The sequence below is a fragment of the Mobula hypostoma genome, chromosome 4, assembly GCF_963921235.1.
Source record: "Mobula hypostoma chromosome 4, sMobHyp1.1, whole genome shotgun sequence".
In the NCBI taxonomy this organism is placed as follows: Eukaryota; Metazoa; Chordata; class Chondrichthyes; order Myliobatiformes; family Myliobatidae; genus Mobula; species Mobula hypostoma.
Genome location: NC_086100.1, coordinates 171,394,951 through 171,414,645, shown reverse-complemented (window position 1 = coordinate 171,414,645; position 19,695 = coordinate 171,394,951). Strand labels below are relative to the sequence as shown.

General features: G+C 45.5%; 1 protein-coding gene across 10 annotated transcripts in view; it reads left to right on the top strand.

The window, feature by feature from the left end:
• fgfr3 (fibroblast growth factor receptor 3) overlaps nt 1-19,695 on the top strand; it is a 280,510-nt gene that overhangs the window by 218,351 nt on the left and 42,464 nt on the right. For all 10 annotated transcript variants that reach the window (XM_063047014.1, XM_063047013.1, XM_063047015.1 and 7 more), the window contains one exon: nt 5,180-5,236. In XM_063047014.1, coding sequence (XP_062903084.1) covers nt 5,180-5,236 — 57 coding nt within the window. The remainder of the gene's footprint in view (nt 1-5,179; nt 5,237-19,695) is intronic.

The following is a 19,695-nucleotide window of genomic DNA, read 5'->3' as shown; positions in this document are numbered from 1 at the left end:
TACCTTACCCCCAATACCGCGTGCTTTAAGTTTGCACACTAATCTCCTGTGTGGGACCTTGTCAAAAGCCTTTTGAAAATCCAAATATACCACATCCACTGGTTCTTCCCTATCCACTCTACTAGTTACATCCTCAAAAAATTCTATGAGATTCGTCAGACATGATTTTCCTTTCACAAATCCATGCTGACTTTGTCCGATGATTTCACCGCTTTCCAAATGTGCTGTTATCACATCTTTGATAACTGACTCCAGCAGTTTCCCCACCACCAACGTTAGGCTAACCGGTCTATAGTAAACGTAACCCCTGTCGGACTATGCAGTGCTAGGCCCAAACGTAACCGCTGCCGGACTAGATAGTGCTAGGCCCAAACGTAACCCCTGCCGGACTATGTAGTGTGACATCTTGATTTGCTAAGTGATTCAAGCAGCTGCTTTCAATCGAAGCAATGTGCAGAGCACTGGTAGTGATTTCTGGATTTGATCAAGTGGCTGATGAAAGAGAGCTCTCTGTGTGAAAGACATTTCACCCACTTTCTGCTCCACTTAAATGTGCACCTGTCAGACAAATGCAATCAAACCACATCATTGCAAACTCAAGGAGAATCACCAAGTGTGCTTGCCAGGAAGGATATGAACTGGAATTGTCTCTTGATTGTAACAAAGGAACTTTATTAATTTTAAAGATAAAGTCACTGCTCAGTCGGTTGCACATTTACCTGTGCATCAGAATGTGGAGGGTTTGTGGCCTGTTGGAGTGATTCTTAGCATGTAATCTAGGCTGCAATTCAAGGCAGAGTTGAGGGATGCCGGACTATTGAAGGTGCTTACATTTCAAGAATAATTCATTAGCTGCGACTTGTCTGAAGATATTGTGAATTAAAAATGGTATGTTTTCCAATTATTTTATTACCATTGATAACTTTATGGGTAAAAATCCCTTCATTTGCCACTGGGTCATTGGGAGCCCACTTGATTGGTGAACTGATGCATCCTGTATGTTTGCAAAAGAAAGACTGTAGTTGCTGGAAACCTGGAGCAGCACGTGATGCTGGAGAAACTCAGTAGGTCAGGCAACGACAATGGAGAGAGATGGACAGTTGCCATTTCAGATGGAGACCGTTCTTCTGGACAGGAGTGGAAGAACTGAGAAGAGGAGTAGTGTTGACCCGAAACATCAACAGCCCACTTTCCTGCATCGATACTGGAAACCCGGAGCATCACACAGACGCTGAAGGGACCCAGCCGGTCGTGCAGCATCTAAGGAGTCAACGTTTCAAGGCAAGGCCATTCTTCAGGGCAGGGGAGGTAGGTCTTCAGGGAGAAATAGTCTTGGCCCAAAATGTCGACTGTCCATTTTCTTCCATAGATGCTGTGTGACCTGCTGAGTTCCTCCAGCATTTTGTGTGAGGCCCTTCATCGTTACTGAATTTAACTCTTGGGATCCTGTATGTCATTGTTGACATTCCTTCAGCAGACTGCAGCAGTTCAAGTTGGCCCACCAGCAGTTAGAAATGGGTAGTGAGTTAGCCTCTCCAGCAATCCAAGTGAATCAATCGAAAATAAAACTGTTCCATTTTGTCCTGTGAATGGATTCTAAATCTGCAACTGGAAAGATTGAACTGGACTGACTTTATTTCTTACATCCTTCACATACACGAGTAAAAATCTTTACATTACGTCTCCGTCTAAATGTGCAATGTGCAATCATAGTAATTTATAATAAATAGAACAGTCGATGTAACATAGAAATACACTCAAGTCAGCTTGAGTTAATCAGTCTGATGGCCTGGTGGAAGAAGCTGTCCTGGAGCCGGTTGATCCTGGCTTTTATGCTGCAGTACCGTTTTCCAGATGGCAGCAACTGGAATAGATTGTGATTGGGGTGACTTGGGTCTCCAATTATCCTTCAGGCCCTTTTTTCACTCCTGTCATTGTAAATGTCCTGAATGATGGGAAGTTCAACCAGTAGCTAACTTTTTCCTGGTAACCATGTAATGATGGGAAAGTGTGTGCTTTTGGAAGACATATTCAGCATCTTCCGATCGCACCTGACTCATTCTGACGACAAGACAGCGGACTCATGGAAAGGCATTTCTGGCGCGCTGGTACCCTCCAGGGAAGTGTTTCGGGTTGTAGTAGTGCAGAAGCAGGCCCTTCGGCCCATTAAGTCCATGCTGACCATTCACATGAATACCTACACTTAACCTGTTTTTATTCTGGGTAAGCATCAGCTCCCCCCCTCTCCCCCCCCCAGATTTTACACACTGGCGACAACTTGCAGTGTCCATTTCATGCACCTTTGAAGACGCGGGAGTCATTGGAGCACCCACACGATTGTGCGGACAGAGGTCGGGATCGAAACAGAGATGCTGGATCGGTGAGGCAGGACTCTATTCGCTGCAGCGCTCTGCCACCCAGATCCGCCGTCCTCACCTCGCCTGGCCCCGTGGTGACTCCGGACACATCAGCATGGTCGACTCTTGCTTCCTCTGTGGAGAGCACTCAGTTCAAGGGCAAGTAGGGATGGGTAGCAATTGTAGGACACAGACTCTGGAAAAAGTAGCTTTTAAAAATAGATGGTGAGGTGAAGGAAGAAGAGGAGAGGCCAATAAAATGTACTGAGGCTCGTCCTCCCCCGAGCGTCCGTCTCTCGTGTGAGGCCTGGCAGCTGATCGGACCCACCTCCCGTAGGGGCTGCCTGTCTGCCCTTCGTGGAAGCCCACCCCCTCGATAATACAGCTTTCGATAAGAAACCTTTCCCAATCTGCCAGCCCTGCAGAAGCCTGAGATTGAATCCAATGCGTATGATTCTGTACGGGTTCCATTCTGCAGAAAGCACGACCTGAGTGGCTGAAAACTTCGATTCATGCGTAATGAGCCTGGAAGCAGGAGGCGGGAAATGTGCCAGAGCCAGATTTAACTGATGTGTGAAAGTGCAGCTAAATGCAGTTTCTGTTTAGGTGCTCGGAGCATGCACAGAGACCCACTGTTTGGAAAGAAACAGACTTTTCTCTTAAAAGGGTAGAGTATAACATCCGTGGTTCCTTTACTCATAAAAACTGCTGTTAAAACTATAAATAAAAATACTCTACATTCTTCGGATAGAGGGTCCATTAACTCTTTTGCAGGTAAAGTCTAACTCACTGAAACATGATCATTCATTCCCTACCGGCTCACTGCGACCGCAGTGCGTGCGATCTACAAAATGCACCGAAGTTACTCACCCATTGTACCTCCCAGATCTGCGACCCTTACCACAAGCGACGCACGAACATGGGAAGATCGGCGTCCACAGGTTCCCTCGCGGAGTGGCGCACCGTCATAACTCGGAAGTCCATCCTTACTCTTTTGTCGTCACTAGAACTAAATTGTGGAATTCCTTCTCAACAGAAGCCTCATCCCCAAGATGGCAGCATTTCAACAGCAACACACGCAAAGTGCTCGAGGAACTCAGGAGATCAGGTGGCATCTATGGAGGGGAATAAAACAGTCAGCATGCTGGTTCGAAACACTTCATCAGGACTGGAAAGGAAGGGGGCAGTTCAAGAATGCAACTCATCAGCCCCTTCTTAAAAGTGTTATTGTTGAGCAGTCAATGGTGATCATGCCACTGATGCCTAGGTCCGATAAGTGATGATGAGTAATAATGATAAATTTATAAGTAATAAAGTTTTTCTTGTGATCACAAGACCCTGTTGGACATTTGGTGGTGGTGCCTGTTTGAAGCTGCCTGGGGGAGGCGTCAAACTGGGATGCCCCACCGGAGTACTATAGAGGCGCTTACCCCGTAGCCTCTGTATCCCATAGAGGCACACCATCTATGCTGGAGTCGTCATTAACCCCACTGTTCACTTGGCAAATGACAAACTGTATTGTGTTTGACTACAGTCTGCTGCAACATTCATGGACTCAAGGATTTGGGCTAATTTTTTTTGTGTGACTGTATTTTACTGCTATCTTTTATTTTCTTGTTATCTTATATGTTCCTTGTTCTGTGTGTGGCCGTTAGCGCTGTGGCCCCGGAGAAATGCTGTTTCATTTTGCTGTGTTCATGTATGGTTGAATGACAATTAATCTCGAACTTGAACTTGAAAACAGAACGATCTTTGAGTTAAGACCTAGGCTCGAGCCTGTTACTGCAGAAACATAAACATACAGTCTAAGCTGCCATTCAGTGCAGCAGATCAAGATCAAGATTCCAGTTTACTTATCGTGTGTACTGTACATCAAAACATACAGAGGAATGCGTCATTTGCATTAACAGCCAACACACCCAAGGGCATGCTGGGGACAGCCCACAAGCATTGCCACACATTAAAGCACCAACATAGCATGCCCACAATGCTCGGCAGAACAACACACACACAACAAAACAGAACGTACCAAGCAACAATAACACAAGGCCCCACTCCTTCCTCACACCCTCACGCATAAACAGTCCTTAACCTCCAGCCTCCAGTGGACTCGGAGCTGCAGACATCAGGCCTTTGGCTGAGGAATTTAAATGGTGGCCTGATGGCCTGGTAGTTAGTGTAATCTTTCACATCAACAACCCAGTAAATGTAAGATTTCCTGGCACCCTTCAGTGAAGAGCAAAGCCATTCTCCCTGTCTCCTAGCCAATTTCTCATTGAATCTACATTGTCAGAGCCGATTCGCTGTTTCGTTTATCATTGCTGTACAGTACGTGAAAACTTATTGTACCAGTGGCACAAGAGTCCTTAGGCTGTGAAGTACTTTGAGAGATCAGAACAATAAATCAAGTGATCTATAAATGCAAGCTTGCTTTTTTACTGGGTATCAGAGCACTGTCACAATTCTGTACTCTGAAGTTATTTTGCCAAAGTAGGAGCCTACACTATCTCTGAAGTCAAATTGGTAAAATCTTGTAAATTCAGTATTTTTCAGGATCTGGGCATTAGGCCAGAAGATCATAAGAATAGGAGCAGAATTTGGCCATTTGGCCCATTAAGTCTGCTCTGCCAAGGAAGTTTCTAATTGCACCCATGCAGAAATATACTTGTGCGTATGACAGTTTACTCCGTTCAAAGTCGACTATTAGGCTGTAGAGGTGAAGGACTGGATGATTCCTCGGAAGAAACTTGGGCAAGTTGACGTATTCCAACTGCATTCTGCTTCTGGTGTCACACTGATAAGAGGCTTATTTTGTATTTCAGATTCCTTATCTTCGGGTGATGATGAAGATGACGATGACGATGGGACTGAGGACACAGGTATTGTACCAATACCTAGGAGCCTTCCGTTTCTCCTACCTTCCCTTAAGAATCGGACTTCCCAGTTTGAAAGGCCAGCAGGGAGCTTAGAACATGGTGCAGCATAAGCACTTCGGCCTACAATGTTGTGCTGACCTTTTAACCTACTCCAACATCAATCTAACCCTTCCCTCCTACATAGCCCCCCATTTTCCTATCATCCGTGTGACTTTCTAAAATGTCCCCGATGTATCTGCTTCCACCACCACCCCTAGCCGGTTGATTCCCCACACCCACCGGTCTCTGTGTACCTCCGACGTCCCCTCTATGCTTTCCTTCAATCACCTTAAAATTTTACCCCCCCCCGCCCCCCGTGTTAGCCCTAGCTTGCAGCTGACACTCCCTTCTCACTGAATGCGGTGAAAAATGGTCACTGGCTTTGTTGCTGTTAGTGGAACATTGGTGAGGAGAATGGTTGCACCTTTCAATTCAGAAGCAATCACTTTACCTCAAAGCATGTTACATACTACAGGACGTGAGATACCTCGACACTTGTGATCGTGAGTTTTTCAATACTAGGCAAGCGATCCAGAGAATACCTTAGCGGAACGAGTGCTTTGCTTAAAGCCTATGAAACTAGCAGGCTTTTCGTAAGATTTGTGTACAAGCCATATGGTTTAGTTAATGAGATTTCTGACTGTTAAATTCAGCTTCTTTGGGCTAGTTACTGTGCTGGTACTTGAATAGGAAGCTTAGTGTAGCTGTTAGAATGTGGTGGGAGAAGTAATCACTGGAACGCCAGTACCTGGGGTCCTGCTGAAGGGTCTTGGCCCGGAACGTCGACGGTACTTTTTTCCGCTGATGCTGCCTGGCCTGCTGAGTTCCTGCAGCATTTTATGTGTGTTGCTCGGATTTCCAGCATCTGCAGATTTTCTCTAGTTAGTATAGCTGCTCTTGGTTTGGGTGGAAGGAGACAGGTATAAACAGCCAAGATTCCCATTTCTGGTTACTCCTAGTAACATAAGCAAGAAAGACAATCGAACCGAATATGTAAATGGGAAAGTGAGAATATATTACGGAGAGCTGAAAGAACACTGGGTCGGCTTGTGATGCCTTTTCTGGTTGAGTCAAACGTGACTCAGGTTTATGCGTACACTTTGTGAATGGATGTGATCTACAAGAAACCGTATCTCCGTACCCCTGGGTGGGTACAGAGTGGAGGGAAAGAGATAGGAGGTATCGGTAGTCTCTTCTCGCCAGAGAATGCATGCTCATGGAATCCACACAGCAGTAAACAGGTTCTCCACCCAGCGTGTTCATGGTGTCTGCTAAGTAACTGTCTGTAGTAATCCCAATTACCAACACCCTGTCCCTAGAAGAACAGTACATTCCTTGGCAGCAGAAGTGTTCATTCCAGCTATTTCTTAAATGTGAGAATCCCTGCCTCCACCACCTGAAGGTGTCTAGCGATGGGTTACGGCTCAAGGGCCTCTAGTAAACAGATCTGATAAACTTCTTCAAAAACGCAAGCTTTTATATCTCTGATACCTCTCGGAAACAGTCCGTACACTTCCATTCATCTACAATTGTGTATCACCTTCATATGTCTCTGATACCCCTCGGAAACAGTCCGTACACTTCCATTCATCTACCATTGTGTATCACCCTCATTCTGCAGCAAATTGCACCTTGGAATTGGTTTATTTTTGTCACATGTACGGAGATGCAGTGAAAAGCTTGCCTTGCATACTGATCATACAGGTCAAATCATTACACAGTGCATTGAGGTAGAACAGTAACAGAATGCAGGATAAAGAGTAACAGCTACAGAGAAAGTGCAGTGCAGGTAAACAATAAGATACAAGACCATAATGAGATAGCTTGATGAGGTCTGGAATCCACCTTTCCATCCTAGGGAACCGCTTAGTAGTACAGCAGAGTAAAAGCTGGCCTTGAGCTTGTTGGTACATATTTTCAAGCTTTTGTATCTTCTCCCTGATGGAAGAGGGAAGAAGAGAGAATGTCCAGGAGAGGATCATTGATTCTGCTGGCTGCTTTACCGAGGCAGTGAGAACTGTAGGCAGAGTCCATGGAGGGGGGGCTGGTTTCCATGATGTGCTGAGCTGTGTCCACCCTTTGCCGTTTTTTGTGATCATGTGCAGACTCAATGACATTTGACAGACCTGGTTAGTTGGATGTGATCCCAGGTCTTCACAGACAGGTTTTCAGGAGCACATGGCCCCATCTCAGGTGCAGACACAGGCTGAGGGTTTCTGGTACAGACCCAAGATATAAGACCATAAGTCACAGGACCAGAATTAGGCTATTCAGCCCATCAAATCTGCTCCACCATTCAATCATGGCTGATTTATTTTCTCTCTCAATCCCTTTCTCCTGAAAAACATTTGGCACCCTTACTAATTAAATACCTATCAACCTCTGCTTTAAATATATCCAATGACTTGGCCTCCACTGGCTTGTGAAATTCCTTCTCCTCTGTTTCAAAGGGATCTATGTCCTTGTATTCTGAGGCTGTGACTTCTAGACTCTCTTCCCACTATTGGAAATGTCTTCTGCCTGTCCACTTTATCTCGACTTTTCAGTATTCAGTACATTTTAATGCAATCCCTCCTCATTCTTCTAAACTCCAGCCACAGAGCCACCAAACACACCTCATACATTAACCCTTTCATTCCAGGGGTCATTCTCATAAACCTCCTCTGGACCCTGTCCAGTACCAGTACATCTTTTTTTAGATATGGAGCCCATATCTAAGCTGTTCTCCTAGAAGATGCATCATCATCATCAGGTGCCATGCCCAGTTTGAGTTTTGACTGCCATGGCCCACACACTCCTGTTTCGGGTCAAGTGGATCAATTCATTGGTATTCATTTCCAGTTCTCTGGCTGCTGTCTCCATCATCATTTGTCTTTGTCTTCCTCTTGGTTTCTTCCCTTTAATCGTTCCCATAATTACCGTGCATTCTAACTCCTCTTTCCTAATCACATGTCTAATGAAGTTATGTTGCCTTTTCATGATCTCATACATTATTTCTCTTTTTGCGTTTGCTTTGTTCATGACATCCTCATTAGATATTCATTTTGTCCATGATATTCTTTGCATTCTCCTCAAAAACCACATCTCTGCTGCTTCAATTCATTTCCTTATGTTACTAGATATTGTCCAACATTCTGATCTGTGGTGGCCAGTGCTATCATGTTTGCTGTTGTGTGCTAGGGCAGCAGGCTGAGGGTAGCAGACACCAACAGAAACAACAAACTCATTTGTAAGGCCAGTGATGTTGTGGGGATGGAACTGGACTCTCTCACAGTGGTGTCTGAAAAGAGGATGCTGTCTAAGTTGCATGCCATCTTGGACAATGTCTCCCATCCACTACATAATGGACTGGTTGGGCACGGGAGTACATTCAGCCAGAGACTCATTCCACTGAGATGCAGCACAGAGCGTCATAGGAAGTCATTCCTGCCTGTGGCCATCAAACTTTACAACTCCTCCCTTGGAGGGTCAGACAGCCTGAGCCAATAGGCTGGTCCTGGACTTATTTCCTGGCATAATTTACATATTACTATTTAATTATTTATGGTGCAACTGTAACGAAAAACAATTTCCCTCGGGATCAAAGAATATGACTATGACATAACTGGATAAACGTAACATTTCAGTACTCTGAGGCAGGTTGTCATGCCTAGTTTAGTGCTGGTCAGTATACTCTTCATTCTCATAAAGACGTCTTTTGCCATCCCTATTCTTCTTTTGATGTCCATGTGGCACCTGCCATCTGATGTCACCCAGCTTCCTAAGTAGCAAAAGTTCTTTACTTGTTTTATGTCTTCCCCATTTATTCTCAGCCTGCAGATAGGATTATTCTTCTTTTTGGATATCACCATACATTCCGTCTTTTTGCGATTGATAGATAGACCCATTTTTGCACTTTCTTCAACAACTATGTCAATTAAGTTTTGTAGTTCTTCTTCCGTACTTGCAACTAACACGGTGTCATCCACATATCTGAAAACATCAATAATTTCAGAAGATGCAACGTTCCCTGATTGAGGAAATCCAATGGTAGTGCACATTTCAAACTCCAGAGGGAGGATTGAATGTACAATGTGGAGGAAGACTGTAGCTATACAAATCCATCTCTTAAAATTAAGCTGTTTCTGATCTTTGTAAAGCTTCAGTTGTGCTTGAGAAAGATTTTTAACAGAACAGGAGAAAATTTTCTTATGTAACTGCTGGAGTAAAATATCTTCAACTCTGCTTGTCAGTGTCGCTGTAAGTAGGTTGGATGCTAATGACAAGAATTATCAATGCCAGCCTGCCACTGAGCATCTCCTGGAGACTGAGCCAGTTAATGACACCGAGATGTTAATGGTTGAGCCCCAGTTTACACTTAACTGCCCCTGCCAGTACCAGTTTATAATCCAGGGCACACATCCATGGACCGGCCGTTCACTGGGAAAGGAAATAAACTGGTCCCAGGACCATTTGGGGAAAGTGTGAGTTGCAGATGACGGAGGACAATTAAGGCTACTGAATTAGTGGTGTTTAAAGCTACTGTTATACAGAGATGCCTAGGTGCCAATGTTTTGTCTGCACCAGACAAGCAGGAGGGACACTTGGAAGAACGATGAAATTAGGAATTTTAGACCCTCCAACAGAACAAGCAGGACTTCCTTAAATTATCTTCCAATGCCTAACAAAACTATTTAAATAAAATCATTCCTCAGCTGGTTGACTTCACTGGCAGGTCCAGGGCTCTTAACTTTATTTGCCATGTGCCTTTACACATGTATTAGGAATTTGCTGTGGTGTGTTGATGTGGCACGCAACAAAAAACAAGATTCAACAATAATAAAGAATTATATAAAAATAAAGTTCCAGTTTAAAGTACAGATATTGAGTAAAATATGGATAAATACCAGTATGTATTTATAATGTAAACAACATTATAATAAGTGGTTGAAGTGTTTACAGTGCAGTGACTGAGATAGAGGGGGCTGGGGTGGGGGCTAACTAGAATGGTTGATCAGATTTTCTGCCTGGTGAAGAAACTTTTAAGTTGGCATGAAGTTTTTGCTTTAATAGGCCTATTAGTACTTTGCTGGATGGGTAGTGGGAGCTGCTGCTTTGAAGTGCAGCATGGGTACTCTCAAAGGACTAGGGGTAGGGAGCTCCAGTGTCAATGAAAGAACAGTACATTTTCCAGTCAGAATGGTGAGGGCAATTTGGGAGGGGAGGGGAACTTGGACTACACGTCAACATTAGCAAAGTTCTCTTTTTCAAATAATCCTAACAACCAGTTAAATCTCTTGAGATTCCAGGACGTCCTAGAGGGTTTTAAAGTCTACTAAGTGCTGTGAGGTGGGTGATAATGTATGATGGCTCAAACAACGAGCAGTTTTTGGTTGAAAGGCTGGGGATGCTCCATAAGTCAGGCAGCGTCTATGAAGAGAGAAACAGACTTAAAGTTTCAGGTTGATGGCCCTTTATCTCGACTGAATCTTGCAGATTTTCAGCCTTGATGGAAGATTATCAACCTGTTAAGTCTGCTTTTCCCTCTTCTGTCTTGACTGGCTGAGTTTCTTCAGCACTTTCACTTTTATACCGGGTTTCCAGCACCTGCAGTCTTTTGCTTGAGAATTCTTTCGCTTATATCATCAAAGGACAAAATGTTGAACTGCTTGAAACACTTGGCATTTGTGGAGAAGAGCATGTTCTGACCTTCCATCAGAACCAGAACATTCCTGCTGTTCAGTGATAAGAGTAGTATCCAAGAACCCAAGTGGGCCTTGACGTAACCACTCTGACCTGCTTCAGTAATGCAGAATGTGTGTCTGCTGATTGACTGACCCATTTCTCCCAGGAAGGTCCTGGGCTTGATAGTTGCTCTGACCACATATAGGTCACGATACACGCCAGTGTGCCAGAAAGAGGAAACTGCTTAGGATTTCTGCTCCCAATTTGGACCATGTGGAAGGATCAGGCTTGTGTTAATAATCGGCCTGCTGATGAGCAAGCAGCAATCACTTGGACAAGTTAGTTGGGAATGGGTGGGGAATCTGCACCTTATTCACACCCTGGTTACGATGTCACTTTCCCTCTGGCTACTTCACAGTCCTGACGCACGGTCTCGGCCTGAAACATCGATTATCCATTTGCCTGACCCGTTGGGTTCCTCCAGCGATTTTGTTTTTTTTTCGCTCTAGACTTTTAGCTCTTGCGTCTCCTCCTTTCTGGTGGGTGTATTAACATTGGGGCCTTGTTCGTCAAAGGCCAGAGCGGAGCTGGGGTCAATGAATGTGGTCGCTCTGTCTTCCAGAGTAATAGGGCGACGAGTAACGAGAGAGCCGGTGGCTGAGTAATTTGCATGTGGGTGTTTCACACCCCAGCCTTCCGCCAGTTTTCCCTCCTTGTAAATGAGCCTCTGTATTCGCCCGTCTCACCGGGACCCACCATCTTGTTTATTTCCTCGGCGGCCAGTGTTGTGCATGAAACTTCATTCAGCAGCTATTAAAGTGTCTTTTCATTTTCCGTTGCACCTCACAGCAGTGTTCTGGCATGGGTACAAGCACAGAATATTAGTAGGGCAGAGAGTTTCTCAGCACTGTTATTTGAACTGACGCACAGGGTCTGACATGCAGTTCGGGTGAAGGAGACTTCATGTAGTGTGGTTTGTGAGTCAACGCAGAGATGCCCGTGATCAGTACCAGTCCCACTGTTCAAATTCCACCAGGTACAACCACGCAAGCACATCCTCCCTCTTCCCTAGCAACCCCAGCCCCGTGAAGCCTTGCAGCCATTCACCGTGTTCACTGTGGATCCTCTCTCCGCTCAGTGAACCCCTCAGAGACTGCGGATCAGGGACTGGCCTGGCCGACTCCTCTGCCCACAGACTCAAGGCCCACGTGAGGCCTGGGCTTCTCACCGCGGTGGGGGTGGGGACACCACGGGTCAGCGGGCACAGAGATGCTTCAGCCCCCGCTCGTGGTCGGCACTTCGCGGTAGAGGGCGGACACAGGCAGTCCAGACGCTACGTGCTTCGCGCTCGCGGCACTGCGACAGGCTGCGTTTGATGAGGGAACCCTGGTCCTGGCAGCAAGCGCAGTTTGCACGGTTTGTTATGCAGGCGCTCTGCTGACAGCAGGACGTCAACATTGGGACTCCTGTGTGGTCTGGAGAACAGGTATTTCTGACAGGAGTCAGCCTGTTATTTGTTTTGGCCCACCTAGTAACAGCTCTAATGATTAATTGGGACAAGGTGAGATCACATTCCAATAATTACAAAGAAGCATTGTTCCTGCTGTGGAGAAAGGTTCCAGGACGTCAGTTAAAGACGTGGCAAGAGCATTTACTCCAAATTCTTCGTGTGTTAAATACAGGGGCCAGTGTTGGTTCACCATACATGTTGGCCAAGAGCTCGGGTCTAGCCCTATACTGGGTCTTGTGGAAATTGTCCCAGTGAACTGGTGGGGCTCCACACGCCAGTTGGCCTTTAGGCATCTGGCTAACAAGCAGGAGGGTTAAGTCGGTGCCTTTGGGAGGGGAGGGATGGAGGACATGAGGGCCAGATGTTAAAATCCTTCCTGGATCTGCATCGTCCGCAATCCACTTCAACGTCACTGACATATGTTGTGGAAGTGGGTGTCTTGAGGCAGTACACAAAAAATTACTATAATCTACAACAGATAGATATATAGGCAGATTGGATAGATATTTAAATAGATAGGTAGGTTGCATAGGTATTTAGATAGATGGGTAGGTTGCATAGGTATTTAGATAGATGGGTAGGTTGGATAGATATTTAGATACGCAGGTTGGATAGATAAAGTAGATAGATAGATAGAGGCAGAATCTGATGGGAGTTTATAATTCAGATCATTTATTCATCATATGTGCATCGAAACAGACAGTGAAATGCACTGTTTGTATTAACAACCAGCACACCGGAGAACAGCCCGCGAGTGTCACTGTGTATGTGTATTCTGGCACCCACAGTGTTCCGCAAGACAACAGAAGCAGCGATAACAAGACAACAGCAGCAAAATAAGCCCCTGTTCCATCCCTCCCACCCTCTTAACACACCCAGACAGGCAGAGTGTTTATGAGAAATTGGGGAAAATTTTAAAAAGCAGGATTAGTGTAAGTGATCAGTGTGGACTTGGAGGACGGGGGTGGGGGGGAGTGGGCAATTTTGTTTTCATGCCCCAGCTTTCTGCAGTTCTATAATTAACAAGTGCGACGCCCAGGGCAAAAGTAGTGGCACAGAAGTTTCATATAAATGAGTTGTTACGGCAGATCATGCAGTTTCAACCCACGCAGCCCTTTCTGTATGGTACAGGGCGCAGAGCTTGTAATGTTAATCCACGCACCGCACACGTCTCTCTGAAGTACGGGGAAGTGGCGCCGCAGCGAGTGCTAGGCGTGGACCACTGGAGTGAGGGGCTGGCGCAGGGTCGGTGAAACACTGCAGTGCGCAGAGGGTCGGCGCAGGTTGCCAGGAAGGTAACGTGATGCCTGTCACTGAGAGCTGCGTAAGGAGAGATTGTGCTGCTGCTGCCTGGGGTGTAATCCCAACATAAATCTGCCTTGTGACCATCAACGGCCCTGTCACAGGATATCGGCATTTTAAGGAAGGGATTAGTATAAACTGGAGCCAATTTGTTGCTCCAGAAAGTTAGATGATGGCTAATCCAGTCCAAGTAAGTCTACCACTTCCAACAAAACATTCATTCCTAAGCCTGTTAGACTTGATTAGAATGCACATCAAAAATTTCTCTTTGTGTGTGCTGGAAAAAGAAATCCAATTGCAGACTTAATTCTGGGTCATGTAAAATGGCTTAAAATTGAATCACAGCTGAGAAATGACAGAGAAAGAATCAAACAAAAGGGGCAGGAGACCTGTCACTAAACTTCACTGAAGTACATCTCTTGCTGGTAATGCTCACGTTGTCTTCTTACAGAAAGGTTTCCTCGTATGCTTTTATGAAAAAGTTTTCTTTATTTTTAAACTGCCTTCTGGGAGTTATGTACATGGCCTGGCATCTCTCCACAATTGGATATCTTTTTCTACCACACACAAAAATAAATTTTTGATGTGCTTTCTAATCGAGACTACAGGCAACGTCCCTATTAATGTAGAGCACACTGGGATACCAGTTCCCCCCATCACCCACTTCAAGTCACATCAGTCAATGTGGAAATACAAATCCGCAACCTTTACATGCAAGGATTAGGGCAGCTAGCACAGGGGAACACCGACTGTAGGTTCCCCTCCAATGCACACGCCATTTGAATGTCACTGGGATTTCATCAGCACTGGGTTTGGAGTCCTGGAATTTCTTTGCCATCTGCCGGGGGCACCTTCATTGGACGAACTGCAGTGGTTCAGGCGGGGGACTTGGCAACACCCAGACTCTGTAAATGAAGATGGTGTTGAGACTATGGGATTTGTCTAAGGAGGAGCAAGTTTTCCGATGGGAGTTCTATTGTATAGAGGCAAGCGTCTGACGAGAAAAGTATGGAAGGCAAGGCCAGCTGTGAGATCATTAGTTGTCTGCCTGAGACTCTGCAGCACTGGAGGAGAGGCAGAGGTGTGTTTTGATATAGGGAGGCAGTGGTCTTGATAAAAGATTAGGTGAAGGAAATAGACGCAGTTGACAGGTCATTTGCATGGCATATCCTCTCAGGGACCAGTTCTTCAAAGCTCAAAAGTTCAAAGTAAATTTAGTATCAAAGTATGTATGCAGAATGTCACCCTGAGATTCATTTTCTTGCAGGCATTCACAAAAAAACCAAGAAATGCAATAGAATCAATGAAACACCACACACAAACCAATTTGTGTTTGATATCATTCCACAGACTCAGCTGCCAGCTGTATTGCAATCCCTGTGGCTACAAGGACAGTGACATATGTTATTGACTTCCTCAGCAAACGTGTATTCCAATGCCTCTGTGACAATGCCCCCACTACACTCATTCACCCACTGCTTGAGTATTTTGAAGGGAGTCTTGTTCCTTCATTTCTGTCGTCACACTTAACGGCAGAAGAATTTACTCTTGGGGTCAGCGATAATGCAAGTCTGGTGAAAGCTTAATATTTCCCCTCAACCATAGGATAATTATGTTTTTCTGGCAATCGCACTTAAAGTCACATAAAAACAATGCTTCACTTTAGTAAATAAGTCTGTTTATACATGTTCCCCGTGGATTCTCAGCAATGTGCCTTTAAGTATTGAGATGCAATTTGATCTTTAATTAAATCTGGCTGTGCATTCACTGGCATCAGATGAACAAATTATATAATTACCAGGAATTCCATCTACTCAGTCTGTGGTAGGCACCAATTTATTAAATGGGGTCCCAGCCTTTTTAATCAAATTGAATACATAACCTTTAAATGGGTGTTTAACCAGCTGTCCTTAGAGGAAAGGAGGAGAATTGTTATCCAGTACTGTCCTTCCATATGACTTGTTACAGGCTTTAAGATAAAATGTATCTGCAACAAGTATCATCTCTTGTGCAGCCATAACCTTAATCAGGGGTCAAAAATTATATTGTTCAGTGCTGGTAATAAAGTAATTCTCTAGGCAGTCTGAAAGTTCTTCAACAGCAAGTGATTCAGAAAAAAAAATCAACAGAGGATTTCCTCTTATTTATATGAGCATCATGAAAGATTTCTTTCTTCACTGTTTCTGTTGTAATGATAAAGGTTTCTTACTAGCGAAGGATTTAACCGGGAATGTGACTAGATTCAATTTTCCCCGTTATACATTGCTGAGGTAAACATAGTGCAGTTGGTGTGCTGTGCTGTGACCAAACATCTGTCATTCCTGGAAGTACTCCTCACTTTGGGATCTAATTCAGTGCGGTTTCTTTCTGTACAGAAACTCCTAAATGCAAATTTTACTCCAGCTTTCACTTTCCGTTCATTAAAACATTTTTCAAGCCTAATTAGGTGTCAGGGTTAGCTCACCTACCTCAAGCCGAAAGGATTGTGGAACAAATTCTCAAGCCTTGAGCACTTCCCCTTCTTTTCCTGCAGCTCTGCCTTGGTGACGAGGGCTTGCTCTGTTTCACACGGGGTGTCGCTTTGTAAAAGATATGAGGTCCCATGTGATCCCTTGCCGGGACAGGAAGGGGGACAGGAGGTTTCCCAACACAGTCGGCCGAGACCTATGCTTTGACAAGTCATACAATGGAAGAGTTTAATTGATCATTAATCTCACGCTGCTTGCTGCGTCCAAACCTGCCACCTCGTTTCCCTTTGGTGGAGCAAGAATGGCACTCCTAAAGCACTTGATTGGCGGTAAAGGCTTTTGGAACTGCTGAGGTGGTAATCAGGCCAGTACAAATTCAAGCACTTCCCTAACTCTTTAGGACCCATTCTTTGCTTCCATTCCTGGCCCCTCTGACCCTGTTCCCTACTCGAACCAGCCCCTTTCCTACAGCACATTTTCCCCCAAGCCCCCAGCACACCACCTCTTCCCTCCACCCTGGCGCCTGCTGCTGGCCCCTTTCCCCAAGCCCCTGGCCCGCAGCCCTCTGCTGTCAGCCTGGGCGCACTCTGCTTGCCAGCACCAGGTTGTTAGCCTTTGGAGCATGAGGATTCAGTGATCGGCTGCAGGGAGTTTGTGGAGCTGGAGGGCAGCGAGTGTGTTCTGAAGGCAGTTTGGCTGTGGAGTAACTGTAAGGGAATGTGTGGAATCTGCTGCAGTAAATCACAGGGGAATCACATCACAGGGGGTTCAACTCAATTGGCAGCGTGCAGGCTTCACGCATTATTTTATAAATGCTATTAGTTCTTATGTTGCAATCTCCATTGTTTACTCTTTTGTCTCTATGTTATCCCACTTGCATAATCATCACATCTGTTCGCAATAGAAAATTGAAGTCCAGAAACACCAGCCAGTCAATGCTGATATGCAGGCGGGATCAAGACCTGGGTTAGGGGAGGCAGAATAGTGGCTCCCGTCGCTAGTAGCTACAGTGTGAACCACCCTGCTTTGCAAGAGTGTCATCGGTGCGTCACTACATTGGTTCAAAGTTCAATGTAAATTTATTATCGAAGTACGTGTATGTCACCACGAGATTCATTTTCTTGTAGACATTCACAGTATGTCATAGAAATACAATAAAATCAATAAAGAGCTACACACAAAGGCTGACAAACAACCAATGTGCAAAAGAAGACAAACTGTGTAAGCAAGAAAAAAAAATATCTGATACCGAAGGCATGATTTGTAGAGTCCTTGAAAGCGAGTTGGTAGGTTGTGGAATCAGCTCAGTATTGAGGTGGGTGATGTTATCCACGCTGGTTGAGGAGCCCGATTGTTGGAGGGTAGTAACTGTTCCTGAACCTGGTGGTGTGGGACCAAAGGCTCCTGCACTTCCTGCCGGATGATAGAAGCAAAAAGAGACCGTGGCCTGGATGGTCGGGGTCCTTGATGATGGATGCTGCTTTCCTGCAGCTGCACGCCTTGCAGAGGTGCTTAGTGGTGGGGGGTGGGGGTGGGCTTTGCCTGTGACAGTCTGGGCTGTGTCGTGGGCTTCTGCATCCTTGGACACGATCTGGAATCACCGAGTTGTTGGGGGCTTTGGGAGTTCATGAACGTGCCTCATTGGGTTGGATCATAACCACTGTTCTGTCAGGAGAAGAATAATTTAAGCAAGACGCCCCTTTCTGATTGATAATCGATATTTAGGTGTGCTTGTAAAAATATCTTTGTTTAATGATTGTGCTATCGCTCACTCGCAGTAGCAGTCAGTGTCCCGAAGCAGCCTTCCCTCTTGGGCCAGTGCCTTCCCAACTGGTGAGGGTGATGGTGATACAGTATCACCATATCAGTCACCCTGAGTGCCCTTCCCAAAAACATGCAGGAAGGTGGGTTAGTTGGCTTCTGTCAGTTGGCCCTCATGGGTGGATGAGAGGAATAATCTTAGTGGAATTGATCGCAATATGGTGAAATTAGGTTTCTGAAAAACTGAGGGGTATGGGATTACTTTGTGACCAGAAGAAACTCAATGGACCGAATGGCCTCCTTCCATGTTGGGAATGGATTTAATAGGAAATCAGGCCTGTGGGCTTGCGTAGTTAGTGACTGAGGAGTCACAGAGGAGGATTTATAACCTAGGAATTCATTTCACAAGGGGGAGGTGCCTCTGGGTCTGGGATAGAGGAACTCCAGCACCTTTATCCAGAGCCACCAAGGCTGAACACTTAGTGCAGCGTTCAGGGCCACTCACACCCTGAGCTGTTTCTTATGTGTATAGTAATAGCAGTAAGTACAAGTATTTGCCTTTGTTTAGTGCCTTTAGTGCAGTAATTTCAACATTACCAGAGAAAATGTTATTCTTGCTGACCAGCAAAGCAGGGAGTTTGAAGGAACACCAGAGAGGACTTGAAGAGGGAAATCCAGGCGATCCTGTCCCTGGAAGCTGAAGGTGTGGCCTCCAACGATGGAGCCTTTGGTGTATTGGAGGTCAGAGTTGAAGAAGGAGGAGTTTCCACAGATTGCTGTCTGGAAGGCATCATGGAATAGGGAGGGGTGAGGCCACGTAGGGAATTGTAAGGATTGAAGCTTTACAGGCATAGGGTCGAGCACACAGGTCACAGCGTTCACAGATACAGGGAACTGGGTGCAGGGCTTCAGAGCAACAGTGTTTAGGATGAGCACAACTTTCTGGCAGAGTGAAAAAGATGCAGAATAGAAATGACTGGATGAATGAGGGTTTCAGCAGGAGATACGCTGAGGATGGATTGGAGATGGTGATGTTATCAACTCACTGAAGTTTAGAAGAATGGTGGGGGGATCTCATTGAAACTTACCAAATACTGAAAGACCTGCATAGATAGAGTGGACACGGAGAGGTGTTTCCAATAGCAGGAGAGCCTAGGACCAGAGGGCCCAGCCTCATAATACAAGGACATCCCTTAGGAACAGAGAGGAGGAAGCATTTCTTTAGCCAGAGAGTGGTGAATCTGTGGAATACATTGCCAAGGGCAGCTGTGGAGGCCACATCATTGAGTACATTTAAAGTGAGGTTGATAGTAGGTTCTTGAATATTAAGAGCATCAAAGGTTATGGGAGAAGGGAGAAAAATGAGATTCAGAAGGAAGATTAGTCAGCCATGATGAAATGGTGGTGCAGACTCAATGGGCCGAATGGCCTAATCCTGCTCCTATGTCTTACGGTCTTATTTTTGCTGACCGCATGTCCTTCTCGCAGTTTACTAATCAACCTGTCCTCGTGTAATCCACAAATTTGGCTGTGGCATATATGATCCTGGATTCCTCCTGTGCACGGTTTAGTCGGAGGAAATTTCCGCTGTGTTGGACTAGCAGAGGATATCAGGTGGAATGGGGAGCCTGCCGTGGGTGTTGATAAACTGACACTCCTGTGACAGTCCAGGCTACATGCACGAAGGCTCAGGATGATGTTAAATCTGCCAGTTGTCA